The sequence below is a fragment of the Adelges cooleyi genome, unplaced genomic scaffold, assembly GCF_023614345.1.
Source record: "Adelges cooleyi isolate 19-005CV unplaced genomic scaffold, UGA_ACOO_1.1 ACOO_flye_CR_arks_rails_tigmint_CR_PRNA_21, whole genome shotgun sequence".
Classification (NCBI taxonomy): Eukaryota; Metazoa; Arthropoda; class Insecta; order Hemiptera; family Adelgidae; genus Adelges; species Adelges cooleyi.
Genome location: NW_026095871.1, coordinates 9039202 through 9056928, shown reverse-complemented (window position 1 = coordinate 9056928; position 17727 = coordinate 9039202). Strand labels below are relative to the sequence as shown.

Sequence of the window (17727 nt, the reverse complement as noted above, 5' to 3'; positions counted from 1 at the left end):
AACATGATATGGTACCTATGTGTTTTTTGACGTTTTAATCATTAGAGAGATTCTCCTCCGTGTTTTGTTCACCCCCTTGTTTTTTTTTCAATTTAACAAAACCATCAGTGCGTTTTTTCCCTTCACGGACCCTCGTGTCGATTAATAATGTTCCATTCGCTATAAATGTGGTATTATAATAACGGTTGGTCATGGATAACCAAAGCGAAACTATTTTTTTTTTTTTTTGAGGAAAATGCTCCTGACCAATTTTTTCTCTGGTCTGTCATACCGAACACGCTGTGAAACTGTTTTGCGATTGGAATTTATTTTATTCACACTTTGGTCCCGAGACCGTCATCCCAGTGCTGCATGCCGTCAATTTCCTATACATTAAGTATGAACTAGTCGCCGTAAGCCACGTTAGTACTCTATAGTTTTGGAATCTATGAACCCGCAGCCGAGCGAGCCGACGCGCTTGTGTATGAGAAAAAAAATATTCGTAAAAGAATGTAGAACTGCGAGTGGATAATGTATAGCGCTAAACGTATATATTATGATTATGATTATTATTATTACTATTATGTATAGGCAAAGTTGTGTATAGTGTGCGTACGCGAGAGAGGAGTAATGCCATTCAGTCCGCAGAGGGCCGTAGTACAGTATATACATGTATAGCAGATCCGCTGCTGTAGCTGCCGTGCTATGTTATGGGCGGCGGAAACCGGTTGCCCCGCGCACGGTAAAAGTTAATTAACTTTGTACGTATTATTTTATACCCATAGGTACTCGACCAGGGCATACCTATATATGTATATATATTTATAATAATAATACTTTTCGTCCGCGTTAATTTTTGCCGCATCCCGATTCAATTTTTTTTTTTATTTACTCGTCTGTTTTTTATCTCTCTTTCTCTACCTTTCATTTGCTCCGTCTTGCGACGTTTTATTAGATATTATAATACGCATGCATACACACACACAAACACCGTGAGTACTAATGCGTGTGTGTACACAGTGTAGAAAATAAAAAATATATCCGGCGCGAAGGACCATATAATATGTATATATATATATTTATTAAACCGATTTCGTCTGAACTCTGAACGTGTATTTTTTACATTTATTTTTTATTTTATATCCGTCTTGCCGCCGCTGCCCATGTCTCTGGACTCTGGTTTTTTTCCCGGTATTTCGGGAAGAGATTAACACAGTTTTTCTCACACGCGTCTTGTGTGTAGGTATATGTGTGTGTGTAGTTTTCACACTGCCGCGGCGGCGACGACGACAACGACGACGACGATTTGTATCAATTAACCGGTCGTTAGAGACCGTGAACGGGTAGTAGTTTGGGTCATAACGGACGAAAATAAAGGGTTATTAAATAGCGATTTGGGGGCGAGCCGCGGAGAGTACACGCATAATGTAACGCGTGCAATGAATAAAAAATACCGCACCGGAATCCTTTTGTCGGATACACGCATATATAGAAATAAATATAATAAAAAATATGTATAAGAACGGTGGCATCCATTATACTATGATGTGATGCAGCATCCAATGCTGTCTGCGAGATGTGAACCTATTAAAACAGATTACCCATAGCGCTGCGAGTAGTCTAATGTGTATAGTGTATACGTTGTTAATTTATTAATCTTTCGGACGGTTTAAGACTTTATGCCATTGTAGTGCCCGAGGAATCGGTCCCATACTTGTTTTATGTCGTCGATGATCATGTCCCGTGCGTCATATCCGCCGTAGATCTTTGTTTCACATATTAATCTATCTCCGAGGTGCTCATAAATTCCGTGTATCCTCGGAGTAGTCCAAGCTGGGAGACAAATGACTTCCGAGGTCTCTCGCTAAATACAGTCCACGGATCGAATGAAGCGTAAAACAAACGGTACTGTCGATCCGTAGCAAAATGAACATTTGTAAAAAAAAAAACAAAGTAATTAAAACAAATAAAGCGTGTAGGTCGCGCTGTTGTAAGCAAATCAAAAAAACCTTAAGGTAATACACTTAAGTAATAAATAATAACATAACATTCAAACTCCGCGGTCTTATATAAACCGCGTTTCATAACCCACTTTATATGTGCACGGGATATAACAAATGTTTCATGTCCCCCGGCCGAATTGTGACTGATTTGAATAGGTATAACGCATTAATTTCTTGTTGATAAACAAGAGCACAAAACGGCCGGTGTGTGCGAGCGGCGCATAATAACTAGCATGATATATTATTCAAAATGGCGCACAATAATTTAAGTATATTATATTTTACATTATAAATAGCACAGAACTTATACGTGTCATTTCCACATCAGATCCGAGTTAGGCTTGAAATTCTCGAAAACCTATTCAATGGTTAGATCAGCGCTTTAAGAACAAAATATTAGTGCTCATTTCAAGATATCTGTCACGTCCTTCGCCCTAGGGCCTATCCAACCTCAACTTAACCTGACAAGTTCACTCATTTTAAAATTGTTTCTATTCAATACAAAAATCAATCCCTTTGTAACTTAAAAATTTTATAATTTTGGCCCAAACCGAAATATGCAGCCAGACTATTGCACAGATGACTATAATATAAATTGCTGAAATTTGATAAATTGCTTTATATTTTTACGGCGGCAGTGGCTGTACCGTATATTACTTATTATTATATGGGCACCATCACCGTATTACTACCTGAGCCGTATAATAACAACGACGAAAATGAGGTTCTTTTCGCTGCAGCGGTATATATATATTAAAAATGATTTTTTTTTACTAATCGCCGCGGTCCCACACACCGCAAAAGGGGATGGTCTCGGTCTGCCGTTGATGGATTATATAAAATATTATATTGTGTGATGAGAGAATAACCACCGACCGACCGAACGTCTTGACTACAGTTGCAAGACATAAAGAGCACGAACAACTATATAATGTATATACGCTGTACATAACATAAAACACCGAAAGGAATAAGGTAGAAAATGTCCGTCTGAGTACAAACGAAGTAGGAACATAAAATAAAAGGCCTAAAAGCAATAGGCCGTAGTTATTTTTCCTAACACATTTTTTTTTTAATTCGCATACTATATGAAAGGTAATTGAATGCATACAAGCACTATATTTGATCCTAATCGGTAGCTAAATACGAAATTGGACATTTAGACCCAACACTCGGTGGATAGTGTGTATTCTTATCTATGATCGATAATCCGGTCGGTTTTCTTTGTTTTCGCAACACAACACTTGAGTACACGAACACTTGGGTATCTAAATCGCCCATCGTCGTTGTAGCTACTAGAAACTCGTTTCTTGGTACGCAGAAATCGGCGGCGGCTATTATTCATTTTTGCCGGCAACAATAATTGGGCGTTCTCACATAATAATAATAATAATAATATTATCATTATCATTACTGTATGTTCGTATTATATAGCGGCGTTCGGCTCCCGGTTTTCGCGAACAGGCCATTTGATTTTATGTACCGAGTAAAAAATCAATTAAAAAGCTAAAACACCCATCAGATTGCTTCAGCCGATAAACGGTAACCGATATCCTGAAATCTTGTGATTGATGTAAGCCGCGCAATAGATAATAAAAAGCCCCTCGAGAATATACACTTTTTTTCTTCTTTTTTTACAATTTGTCGTTAGCACGGACAAATCTCCATAACGATTATTAGCATAGGATTTACATTTATCAGCTGAGTTCATAAATCAATGCGATAAACTCAATGCTCGTGGCGTACAACGCGCACATGTGCCCACCTAAATAATAATTTTTAATAATAAACGTCTGTACCTACGTTTCCGGATGTATGTTTATTATAATTTGTTTTGTTTCTTTTTTCTTTTGACACCGGTACCTGTTATTAGTATACCTGCGCCATGCCATTTGCACAGGTCTCCGGGGACCATTGCGCGGGTTCCATCGTGGGGATATTTTTTTTTTTTTTTACAATCGGAATCTCATTCGGCCGGTGCAACAATAATAACAGTAATAATAACAAACGAAAAGGTAAAAATTTCTTCAGACTACAACAACAACAACTGCGGGATGATTGCCTCCAATTTTAACACTAATGGTTGTTTAGGAATTCGGTTCGGATGCCGGTCGCCCACTCTGTTAGAAAGAAAAAAAAATGGCCAGCGGTGTGCGCGTACGAGGAGTCCAGGGGGCTCTCCGCCGCCGTCGTTAAATAAATGTAAACTTAATGATGTGTTCGGGGCCACAGCCTCCTGCATGCCGGTGGCTATGCACCAGTGGTTAGGTTATAATATTATAGCCATGGTGGCGACCGCGGTCTGCTCCAGTGAGTCCCAAAATACGGGCCCAACACACCTGTACTGTGTAATGTACATATATATATATATATATAGTATAATATTATGTACCGATGACAATGCACTGATGTGTGTATTCTATATGTTGCACCGACTCTCGTGTGTTACCATCCGGGGTCCGTCGAACACACTGGGATGACAATGATTAAAAAATACACAGTTAGCAGCCTACGTTAAAAAGTTTCTCCAAAGTTGGAATTTGCAAACGTTATTTATTTATTATTTTTTTCAATAGTTATAAATTTAATTGGCGCCGGTAAATATGACACTCGGCAGAGGTCATTCGATTTTGTAGTTATTTATCTTTTTAATAAGACAGATTTAAAAAAAAAAAAAATAATTAATACAACAAGTCAACGATGCGATTATATGGGATAGGTTTTTTTTCCCACTACACGTGTAGCGCGCGCGTGCCATGTACAAAATAAGTAACGCACAATACGCTACGGAATAGGTATTTTTGTCTTCGTTTTTTTTTTTTCGATTTAATGAGTATGTGTCGTGTGTGCGCATTTTGGTTTTGTATAATTTCCAGCTATGTACGAGAAGGGAATCCGAGGAAGAGGAGAGAGAGAGGAAACGCGCGGACAGATAGTGTACGGATTTATTATGGAGCACACACGGAACGAGTTTCCTAAACTCAAATTTAAATACCTAGTATTTTTTTTTTTATTTCAATTACCAACGCTGTCATTATTAACATACGGACGATGACGACAGCGACAGCGGTTAAGCAGAGACGAGAGACCATTGGACCAGTGGTGCTCAACATTCCGTCTCCCCCGTCTGAAGGGATTTCCGGGTCCTGTAATATGTACCATACCGTAGACGGCTTGCTACAGGACACCCCCTTTTATTTTTTTTCAGGGAGGTTACCGGTTAAGTTGGGGTAATCCCATTGGCGGTGATCAGGTAAGGGGGGAGCTTGGGATTCTGAAAAACTCAAAATTACTGTTACAGTTATTTGTATTTCAACAAATATCTCGCTAAAAAATAAATGTAAGTATTTTGAAAAGCAGTTTTAAGGTTTTTAGTATCCCCCTCCTTCGGCCCTGATCTCCTCCGCCAATGGGTAATCCTTTTTTTGTAGTAACGCAGTCGAAAGAAGATAATTGTTACCGTGTACTGGCGCGATTAGCAGTAGCAGCGCAGAAGATAAAATATTCTATTGTTTTTTTTTTCTTCTTTTAACAGTGACTTTGTTGCTAGTTAAAATAATTATCTCGTTTGCCGCGTACGTGTGAGTGTTTTCATTGACAATAATTATAGAGTAGTGGAGTCCATAAAAGAAGGAAAAAAAATGCCCTCGGAGGACTCGCCGAGTGTTATTAACTGGTGTATATAGGTGCATCGTTACTGTACACGCACACACAAAGTCTGTAGGACGCAACAATGTATTATTATTATTACTGAATACTGTATCCTTTCGACCGGACGTCAGCCATTTTGCCGCATTAATGCGGTTCCTGCAAAAAAAAAAAAGCGCCAAAATCCTAAACAGGTGAATATTCGTTGACTATATATATATATATATTATTATGAACCGGTTCGCACCTAACCGTTTGTGGCGTCGATTGACAAATCATACATATATATATATATATATAGTTTGTGAACCACCCTGTGAACACCTTTAAGTAGTTCTCATATTATTATTATTATTATGTAAATACTGTACGTCCGACGGGCGTAAAAGGGATTAACGCCACAAATCTGACGCGGTAGTCGACTGTCGTATATTTTAATATAATATTTTTTTTTTAATAGAATATAATAACAACAACCGTCTGTCAACGAGTGCACGGTTGTCTTTTTTTTAATGTTTTTTATATTGTATAAGTAATTAGAGCTGCGTCGAGGTGACGGTAGCCGCCACGTGACCTGCACTTGTAGTGTCGTTTTTGAGAGGAAACTTCGTGTTTTGACACGAGCGTAACGAATGAGGGTTTCCAAAGTGGTGATTTTCGATTACATATTATTATTATTATTATTACTGTACATACCAAACCAGTTTTGACCGCGTGTACCCAAACGCGACCTAGAGGATTATATTATGTACTTAATATTGTTATGTAGACGCGATGATGATGATGATAACATCATATGCGGTGCTGTTTTGATCGGTCTCTGGCGAAATTGCGGCCGCTCATCGATTGGAATTAAAAAATTGATTACTATTTTGGAAATTGCCAAACGCGATTCCTTTAGAGCGCCGGCAGTGTCTCGAGTCACGACTGGACAACACATCACGTCCCATTGGCGTAATATATAATATAATATAACAAGCGGCGTTTGTATAATATTGTGTCGGTTGTTGTATTTTGTTACTCAAGTGGTACCTATACTAAACTCGAGTGCAACGTTGCTAACGTCGTCGGTGCAACATGATTTTTTTTTTTTTTAATATCTCTAACAAATTTAACGCTTAATCGGTTGTCACAAGATCGATTTTATCGGTTTCCTCGAAAAGAAGCTACTCGGCGTGTGAAAGTTTTCGATTAGGTGTGTAACGCGCACGAATAGAAAGTGTGAATTTGTCTCATTGCATTAAACGGGACAGGCTTATAAACTGTGTAGGATAACGCGGACGGTCCGAAGCATAGTGATAAATAACAGCCCATGAACCCAAAAAATCCGTTCCCATTGCGCTAAACGCGTCCTTGACTTGTCTGCTTTAATAATTGGGCTTCGCGTTAAAGTTTGGCGTTTCTGTCTGTCACTCGCGTGACACGTGTAAAAAAATCGTTTACTTCGGTTAAGTGTACACAATATCGCGCATCCTGTCGCAATAGTTTATTAATGTCTGCTTGTTAATCTTAAAAAAATATACATATAAAAGCGAATCTAACGTAACGGTTGAAACTGATTAATAATCTTGCAAATAAACAAAAACATGTCCCAATAATTGCTGCTAAATACTATTTGGGATGTTTTTTTTTAACCTCGGCTAACCGTTTTCGGTGTACCTTTTTCCCTTTCAAGTTCCAACACGTACATACTTTCACGGCCGGTCTCTAACTGATAAATCCATCGAAAACGCGCTACTTTTACACACACACACGGGCTAGCTACTATAGCCAACACTACTTCGTACGAGTCTCTGCTACACCAAGAAACCTTAATTCACTTCGGTCCGCGCAGCCGTGAAGAAGGCGATTTCCGTAAAACTGGCTTGTAATTTTATTAAAACTTCAAACCAAACAAATTTTTTGGCGTTCAATCAAAACTGGGCGGTGTCGTAAACGTTCGGATTTTGATTACCACTGTATTTAGATGGGCACCGCACAGTCGGCCGTCGGTTTAATTTTAAACATATTTTCATTATTTCATATTCATAAGCGCCGTAGAGAATTCAATAACATTGTCGTGAGTGTGTGACAACGAGTGACGACCACTGGTGGTGGTGGTTAGGTGTGAATTCGGTCGACAAACGCGTCCGGATATTCTGTTAGCTGCACGGTCCGGAGGGATAACAATCGCGGTCAGTGGAAATGAATATTATGAGATGAAGGCCGCGATAACAATATTACATACTGGCGTGTGTGGTGGTGAGATGCACTGTGTGTCGGTTGACAAGTGTGAAGTTTTGATTTTGAAAGCGATCTTTAATTCTATTGTGCGCATTCCATATACTCGCCGTCCGATCTACCGATATTTGGGCACTTCTATAAATAGAAAAATAAAAATATACTTCTGTTTCCATTACTATGCGCTTTGTTGTAATCTCGTTATCACCTTCAAAATACTTTTATCCTTGTTCGTTCCGAACTCGGTGAAGTCTTTTTTTTTTTTCGTCCCACCGTCCGAGTGAACATTACGGAGCGGTTTTATTCTTTATTGCTAATCTCGTTTTTTACATCGATCACACAACACTTTGATAAACAAAAAAATAACACATTTCACTTGGTATTGTGACCACGAGGCGTGGCCATCTCACGATCCTTGCTCAATAGATTTTAATAGTAAAAATAAAGAGTAAAATAAGCCACTCTCGTCTTAATCTCGCCGTGCACAAAGAAGCTTTTACGTTTACCATCTCGGTATTGAGGTACATTGTATTTGATAACGTAACGTGTAGGCGATATTGTAGGTATAACATAATATCAAAACATGAGATGTCCTAATAATATAAACTAAAATATGTCGTTGTTTTGCTCGTCCCGTACGAATGGGATCGGTCGGCCAAATATGTATTCACTGGCCACATTTCCACCTTAGCTACTCAGTTTACTATTTTGTTTTCCTCCTTTCTTTCAACATGACCAAAACACATCTCAATCTATTCCAGAACATCAATATATATTCTAAAAATTATCAGTAGCAATAATTAATACTTAGTTTTTGTTTTGTGTGATTACAGGAGATTTGCAGAAATGCGGTGATAATGGCACTGTTGCGATGGTGGTGGCTGCTGGCCGTGGCCGCTGCCGTGGCCGGCGAGCACGAACGGCACCTGGAGGTGTCCGAGTCGACGCCGGTAGGCACCCGGATCGGTTTCATCGGCGACGGTTCCAAGGACAGCGGTCCGCCGTACCTGATCGTGCCGGTCCCGGGTAGCGCGGTCGACACGGACTTGATTACCGACCAGAACACGGGCGAGATCCGGACGCGCGTACCGTTGGACAGGGAGACGAGAGCGTCGTACACGCTGGTAGCCATCCCGCTCAGCGGCGACAACGTGCGCGTGGTGGTCCGGGTGTTGGACGACAACGACAACGCGCCCACTTTTCCCAGTGGCCACATGCGAGTGGAGTTTCCGGAGAACACGCCCAGGGATGTGAAACGTACGTTGAACCCGGCCAGGGACGCGGACCTCGGCCAGTACAACACGCAGAGGTACGCCATCGTTTCCGGCAACGTGAATAACGCGTTTAGGTTGTCGTCGCACCGCGAAAAGGACGGCGTGCTCTACCTGGATTTGCAGATCAACGGCTACTTGGATAGGGAGACCACGCCGGCTTACGGGCTGGTGATTGAAGCTTACGACGGAGGCGTGCCACCGCTCAAGGGCACCATGACGGTAAACGTAACGATATTGGACGTCAACGACAACCAGCCGATGTTCAACCAGAGTCGATACTACGGCATCGTACTTGAAAACGCCACCGTGTCTACGAGCATATTGCAGGTGTTCGCCGCAGACGTGGACGACGGCGACAACGGCGTCGTAGAGTATTCAATAAACAGGCGGCAGAGCGACAAGGAAGGCTTTTTCGCTATCGACAAGCGCACGGGCGTCATTTCGGTAAACAAGCCGCTCGACTACGAGGCAAAGGAGGTGCACGAACTCGTAGTGGTGGCCAAAGACAGGGGCGATCAGCCGCTGGAGACGACGGCGTTTGTGACGGTTCGCGTGACCGACGTTAACGACAACCAGCCGGACATCAACGTGATATTCCTAAGCGACGACGCGACGCCCAAGATATCGGAACGCGCGCAACCCGGAGAGTTCGTGGCCCGCATATCCGTGCACGATCCCGACTCCAAGGAAGAGTACTCCAACGTGAACGTGACCCTACACGGCGGCGACGGACACTTCGGGCTAACCACCCAGGACAACATCATTTACTTGGTCATCGTTGCCCTGCCCTTGGACAGGGAGTCCCGGCCGAATTACACGCTGAGCGTCGTAGCCACGGACACGGGCAGTCCGCCGTTACACGCGTCCAAAACGTTCCATCTGCTCGTCACGGACGTCAACGACAACCGGCCGGAATTCGGCAGCTCCGAGTATTGGGCCAGCGTGTCCGAGTCAGCGGAACCCGGCACGTCGGTAGTGCGGGTGGCCGCGGCCGACAAAGACGAGGGCGACAACGCGCAGTTGACGTACAAAATGCGCGAGCCACCGCCCCAGTGGTTCCAAGTGGACGCCACGACCGGCTTGATCGCTACCAAGGCGCACATGGACTGCGAGAGGGATCCCGAACCCACTTTTGTCGTGTTGGCCATCGACAACGGACGGCCGCAGTTGACCGGCACGACCACCGTACACGTCACCATACACGACCTCAACGACAACGAACCCATATTCGATCAAAGCTTCTACAATGTGGACGTTTCCGAAGACCGACCTGTGGGCACTTGCATACTAAAGGTAAGGATTTTGACATTTTTTTCACTTTATAGCTTCTTTTAATGTCCGGAATAAAAGGCACATTAATAGGCAGAGTTAGCAATAGACTGTTTTGGATTTAAACTAGGTAAATGTTTGTAAAACAAACGGGTTTTGTAACTTTCTTCTTTTTTTTACATCCAAAATACCGCACACCAAAATAATGTGAAATGTGAATTATGTTGTAATATATTTTATATAATTAATCGCCGACTAGATAGAAATTATGAAATATTGCTTAGCTTAAACGCGGCAAACCCGTCATATTATCGTGTTCTATCATCTCCAACGGCTAACTAGCATGCGTAACGGTTTGCACATGAATCAAAGTATTATATACAGTACTCAATAGGACTCGTTTGTTAGATTTCTAGATTTGCCGGGATTTATAGTCGACTCGCGGTTATCGGTAAAAAGATATTTTGATAACGCAACATATTACATTTGCGTTGCTACCCGGCCCGTTCAATTAAATATAATTATCTCGAACACTAACGGCGGCGGCACGCGGTCATAACTTCTGCTAAACAATGTTTGCACGCTTGCATATTATGGGCGTATCGAGGGAGGTACTCCGTTACTGCTTCGTCGCAGAGACATACTATGGACGTCCATAAATAATAATTATAACAGGAGCCGTATCCGCTGAATGATTGAGTCGGATTTAATTTATCACATAAGTACACAGTGAAAGTGAAAACGCGAGATACCAATTCCAATCTGTCTGCTTACAGAAAAACTCTACTAGTTTTAAAAAAGCTCTAAGTACACGCGTGCCATACGGGAACCGTTATAATATTGGTCTATCGGTTGTTGCACAAAGGAGAGCATTTACTGCTGACGTTGATATAGTACGGCCACGGATTTAGTCGACACCCATTAAAAACGTGGTTATATAATATTATCTCGGACCGTATAATATATATATATATATATATATATACTATTAAATATATAACTATATATACTTAGACGACTGCGGTGACCATTGTCGGTTAGCAAAAGCCCGGCGCATAAGGCGTGTACCCGCGGCTATACTTGGACGGGTGGTAACAAGTCGCGCTTCCGCTTTTATATAATATACCAACTACTGTAATATATTAAACATCCGATGGAGATCATTTACAATAAGCGCACATATGAACGCGGTCGTTCACGTTTTTGTGTTACTGTATATTATATGGAACAATTTTACATACATATAAGATGCGCCCAAGGGATAAACGTCGGTATAGTTGTCGTCAAACAATGTATATAATTCATCCGGATCTGATGTACTGTTATTACTTATTATTATACAAATCGTTTGTACGCGACGTTTGTAGATCATCTGCGATCGCGCCGCCGCTGTTACGTATGTCGGTTGCGGTGTCGGGCGCCTCGACTTATTTAAACGCACAAGGTACCTAACCTAATAGTGGGCCCATACACGATTTATACCGGAGCAATGAGAAGAATCACGCGCGTTACTGCCGCCGAGTCGCAGAGCCAAGATACCGTCGTGACTGACTGACTTAGGAATTCTTCTGTATGTTAATGCGCGTTATAAGTCGCAGTCGCCACACACCCGGACCGTCTTCTCCGCCTTTTGAATATTCTCGGACAAACGACGTCCGAAATATTTTACAGCTGCAACCTCTGTCGGTCGTGTGACGACCACGCTGTCGGTGTGACTCGACGACAGTTGTTTATGTACCCCTCGAGTGTCGGTGCGAAAAAAATAAACCGCACCGGATAAGTTCCCGAGCGCGTTGCTCATTAAATCCCGATGATATTTCATCCTCGAGCAATATATGTTTATGTGTGTATATTAAAGCGACCGCGTCCCGGCTCGGCCGAGGGAGCAGTCCTGTGAATATATATCAACCTGCGGTCTCCCAGCATGGGTCCCCGTCGTCGTCCGTGTACGTATACCAGTGTGTGTCTACATGAGCTATCAGCTGTACAACTGTACTTGGCTAAGCGCGAAAAATCCACACACACACATACACAAAAGTCGCCGACCGTGTTGGCGATCATGACCGGACCGGCCTGGCTGACCGACCGTCGGTGACCACGACTCGAGCTGGTACATACAACGGTCGTGACAGTCGTCGGTGCTCTGGATATTTAACATGGCGCGCAAAGGAGGAGGGAAAAAATAAGAGCAGCAAAAATAGTATATATTATAAAGCGTAACATTTAATACACGCGGTGCGTGCCGCTCTTAAAAACCGACTTGGACTGCCTTATACCTAATACATAGACACACAAACACACACTTACACGGCATAGGAAGAAATGCCGCCGAGATAAACGGTTGTAATCCGAACACCGTTGCAGCAGCAGTACGATCAGATGAGTTGAAAAAGGAACATTCAATTAAAGTATATATATATATATATATATATACACTTATATGTACACAATATATAATAATAATAACCACACACTATAACCCCTTTGGCCACCCAGGGTATATCTGTCGGTAATTGTCATCATAACTCATCGGCACGGCCGGTGACTAAGCCGCTTGCGACCTCCTTGCCGTCACTGCCCTATGTTGTCTTCTCATACACTACACACAGCAAGTATATATAACCGATAACTGTCCTTCACACCAGTGACGTCTAATGGTTAACTCTCCCCTCGACAGCTTTCTGACCTAACCTAATGATTATTTGCTCAACGTACACAAAACAAACCCGGGGAGTACCAATTTATCATAAGCTAGTTTACATTGTATATTTGTTTAAAAATTGGAAATTATCAATGTGACACTCACACCACTTCTCTTGATCAATTTCTACTGCACCAGACCTAGACCATGTATCTAAATATTGTATCGACTTATCCACAATGCACATACATACATAGGTATGTACTGTGCTTCCTTCTCTGCGAATCATAAGCAACGACGCTTATACAATATATGTGATTTATTCCGACTATCGCCGTGTAGTTGTATATTATAATGTAGAAACACATTAAAAACGTGGTATTTGTTGAAATTGAAATTCTCACCTACGACCGCAACGCAACTCGTGTGTGCATATTATTATAATTATTATTACACTTGGTATTTTTTTTTAATACAAACCCGAGCGTGGGTCAAGAAAGTCGTGCTCGACTCGGTGTTGCGGCATTTGACCGTCGTCGTTGTCGTTGGCATAACGTCGGTGCGGTCGGATAAAAAAAATAAAACAATATTACTTTTTTTATATAATTATATTATACTCTCGTGTCGGACAAATAGTTTCCGGCCTCGGCCTTGCCTGCGTGGAGTTGCGCTAGTGTTGGAAAGGAAAAAAATGCCTGTCCGTTATATGAATGAACGTCCAACGAGACAGGAAAAAAAAAGGGGTTAATCACATTGTTATGTGTGTCATTTCGTAATGGCGAGAATAAAAAATGTAATAATCGTCAACTTGCAATTAAGTTTTTATTGGACACGAATATTGAGATGAAAAAAGATACAATATATATATATATATATATATATATATATAAACAATCCAAGGCTTTAAATCTACGTTGTTAATTATGGCGATCGTTTACGTGACTGAATTGAAACTAATAATAATCGGTCGACCGATCAACTTTCATTGAGCTCGTTCCTCCGGCCTCTCGTTAATAATTCCTTTCTCCGTTCACAAAACACAACACCATTAATACAAACTTGCTGCAACCGCGTTTGCAATAACCCAACCGTAGTAAGACCCATTTTTTTTTTTTGCAAAAATGTAAGCGATAAAATACTTGTTAAACAATCTCGTTAGACGCAACGGCCGACGTCGGTTACGCAAGACGTGTAAACGAGTGTCATAATAAACAATCGGAAGTTGATTGATTATTATAGCAAAAGTCGAGTTATTAAGATCAAAATTTCATTAAAAAAAAATAATAATTTCGCATCCAACCTTTTTGAGCATCTTACACAAATTTATAAACACGTTTGTCGTTGATTTATTTTTTATCACCACAATAAAATTACTTTCCTTATACTATATATTGTGTAATATATTGATAATTATGTACCAATTAAAATGTTAAAAGTTTTTTTTCGGTAATGATAATTTATTTTTGTTATATAATTTTTCTTACATTTTATCTATAGAGAATATTCAGGGTATCGCGTTAGATTGATTTGTTTAAGGTTTTTTTATGTCATATATCAATCATAGTAGATCTCGTTGACTATGTTATAATATTAAGGCCGTTAGTGAAAAATAATCCAGCGGAATATTAAACTATTCTGCAGCTGTCGAAGATGATAAAAAACAAAAAAAAACAGATATCTTACAATACAATGGGAGATCACTGGAGACGAAACAAGACGCGGAGAGATGTGAAAAAAAACATACATAATAATATAACATATATAATGTCATTGGACCGGTTATGAACGGTCGTCACCTCCGCCCGGCCACGGTAGTACGAGTATATACCGTGACCGCATCTGGTTTCGCGCAACGTCCCCTCTGACGACAGTTATATCTTCATATCATTACCATTATTATTATTATTATTATAAATAAATAGAATATGTTATTAGTGCGATCATAAATTATTATTATTGTCCGGTGCTCGCGGTGTGTGCGAAGACCGTGGGTTACCGTCTCATATTATACGCCGCTTGTTGGCAAGGTGGATCATACAGGTGCTGCTGCTGCCGGTATATAAGTTTAGTTAAGTTTTAAGAGGCGCGTGGGTGACATTCGCGTAGAGGAAGAGACACCGTGTATTATAATAGTGGTCGTGTCGACAATAATAATCGTACATAAATCATCGTACGATTAATATTAACCGTAATCTACAGTCGGCCGGCCGCCAGTTAAATGGTTTATCTATAAATTACTTAATGCTCTCCGCAGATGACCATCAGATAGCCGCCGTCGCCACGGTCCCACGGGCACAGCCGTTGCGGTGGTGCGGACAGGCAGCAGCGTTATCCGGTTGCATATTATGTACATTGTGTAGAAGATATTGTACATATTGTAGGAACGCTCAACGGCCTTATAATCGTTTTCACACCTATAATAGTACCACCGTGTGTAGGTTTATTATAATAGTGTACATAATATTGTGACACAACATGTAGTGCAGTGCAATACCGCTTAGTCTCATCGCTCGCAGCCGTTTACCGGGCATTTGGCTTCTACAATAATATCAGTTATAATGTAGATCTCACTGCCAATCAATTAATATCGTAATAACGGTTACAAACGGAAGAAACAAATCTGCGAATATTATTCTATTATAAATATATATAAAGGGAATACTGTTATAACGGCAGCAGCGGCCCAATCGAGCCGTTGGAAATGAGAATCCGCAATTGCACGGCCGAGACAACTAATAGCGTTATTCGAATAATACAAGGGGAAATAATAATTAGAAGATTTTTTTTTTTTTTTAATGCCAGAGTACGCGAAAAGGTACACCGTCTTTACACACGCCAGCGACGGTCGACGACGAGCGGCAGATAGAAATCCAATCACTGCAATAATATGATGTTATTATTATTTAGTGGATTACCTACGCCCGAGGCGTCCCAATCTGGTTTTTTTTAATGTTATATTATACACTTGCATGTAGTAGTTTTTCGTTCGACCCTCGCATCGCGTCCGACCCGATTGCCCATAATATTAATAATATCCTCTTCTTCTTCTTTTCCCATTTCGCTAGGCACGCACAAGCGCCGCCGGCCCGAGTCCTCTAATTAGTGTAATACTATTATTACTCCTTGCAGTTCACAGGGCGTCCAGGGAGCTGTGAATCAAGCCTTTTGCTAGCCCTATATCGGGCCACAGAATTCCTTTATACATTTATCTACCATAAACGTATAATATAAATCTAGTTAACCTCTATGTAACGATAAAGCGTATTTGGCCGGCCCTAGGCGCCGAGTGTCTATTATTGGTTAAGCCCCGGCCACTCGGCTTGCATCTGTTGGGCGTTTTCTGTTGTATACACTTTTATTGTTGTAGTAGTAATAATAATAATCCGTATGCACGCACGTGATATAGTTTAAAAGGTATTTTGCCCATTATAATAATGGCGTACGGCCGTCGTCGTCTCGTAGCAGTAGTGACCGTCGTCGTCGGTAAGTAGGTACCTATATAATACACCGGGGAATATAATAATATAACAACGTGCATAAGTATGTTGTTAATACATACATTGTCGTCTATATACGTTGTCGTATTGTCATGTATGTTGTTTGGTTTTTTTTTGTATTTATTATTTTTTTTTTTTTACGGGGTAAATGATATAACAAACAGAAAACAAAGTATTATGAAAAAAACAGAAACGTTTTGTTCGGAAGACATCCAACCGTACCACCACAGCACCGTGTAAGCATAATATTATAAAGGCTATCTGATCATTGACCAAAGCTCTGCCGCCGCCTCCGTCGTCGTCGTCGTCTTACACACATATAAGACACTCGGGCCGTCTGGCAAAACTCACGAGCCTATACGAACCATGGTATTTAAATAAACACACACACGGCAGATACGATGACCGCAACTCACGATAAATCCAGATAGCCTTGAAGTGTCCGCGTGCCATTCGATATATGCGGCGGCGGCGACTGCGGCATACCCACGGGTTGTTTGGTTTTCGATTTTACTATTATCATTTATTATTGTTATTATTGGAAAAATACTGTTCGACAAGTACTGGCGGTCAAGTCTACCCAAAATCTATAACAAAAGTAGCGCGAGGGTTAGGCGGTGGCCGGCGCGGCGTGCACAGTAGCCGTTTCCACGGTAAAACCGCCCCCGAGGCCCGCCGCGCGTTCACCGACACGGTCCGGATCGGCCGATTTAATATTTACATGTCATAAAAAAAAATATATATTAAAAAACATCCATGTCCGGCGTTATTATATTATTGTGTGTGTGTACATTGCAACGGTCGGCGCACACACGTTAAAATGATTTCCATTAAAAAAAAAAAAAAAAATCCAATACCCGCTCATTAATCTCGGCAGTGCAAATGATTCCCGAGTCTTCGGGCCGGCGGTGGCGGTGCCCGGTTGAATAATGACCGACAACGCGGCGTGCAAGTATACCTCAATGCCCTCGTGGTCCAGCAGCAATAATATACAGCTATATGGTAGTAGTAATGGAGTTCCGGCGGTGCCGGCAGATAACACTAAAATGACTGATGGGCCGGCCAATGTGTTTTGAATGGATCGTCGCTACCGCCGCACACCGGTCCGGTGTATTTATGCTCAGCACCGCGGCCAAACCGTTTGTTTTTCTCAAACAATATATTGTACTTCACCGACTACCGGATTATCTCGCCGG

At 41.4% G+C, this 17727-nt stretch overlaps 1 protein-coding gene across 1 annotated transcript in view; it reads left to right on the top strand.

Moving 5' to 3' along the window:
* LOC126834829 (protein dachsous) overlaps window positions 1-17727 on the top strand; it is a 92733-nt gene that overhangs the window by 10721 nt on the left and 64285 nt on the right. Inside the window, exon 2 of the mRNA XM_050567017.1 lies at window positions 8684-10417. Coding sequence (XP_050422974.1) covers window positions 8708-10417 — 1710 coding nt within the window. The 5' untranslated portion in view covers window positions 8684-8707. The remainder of the gene's footprint in view (window positions 1-8683; window positions 10418-17727) is intronic.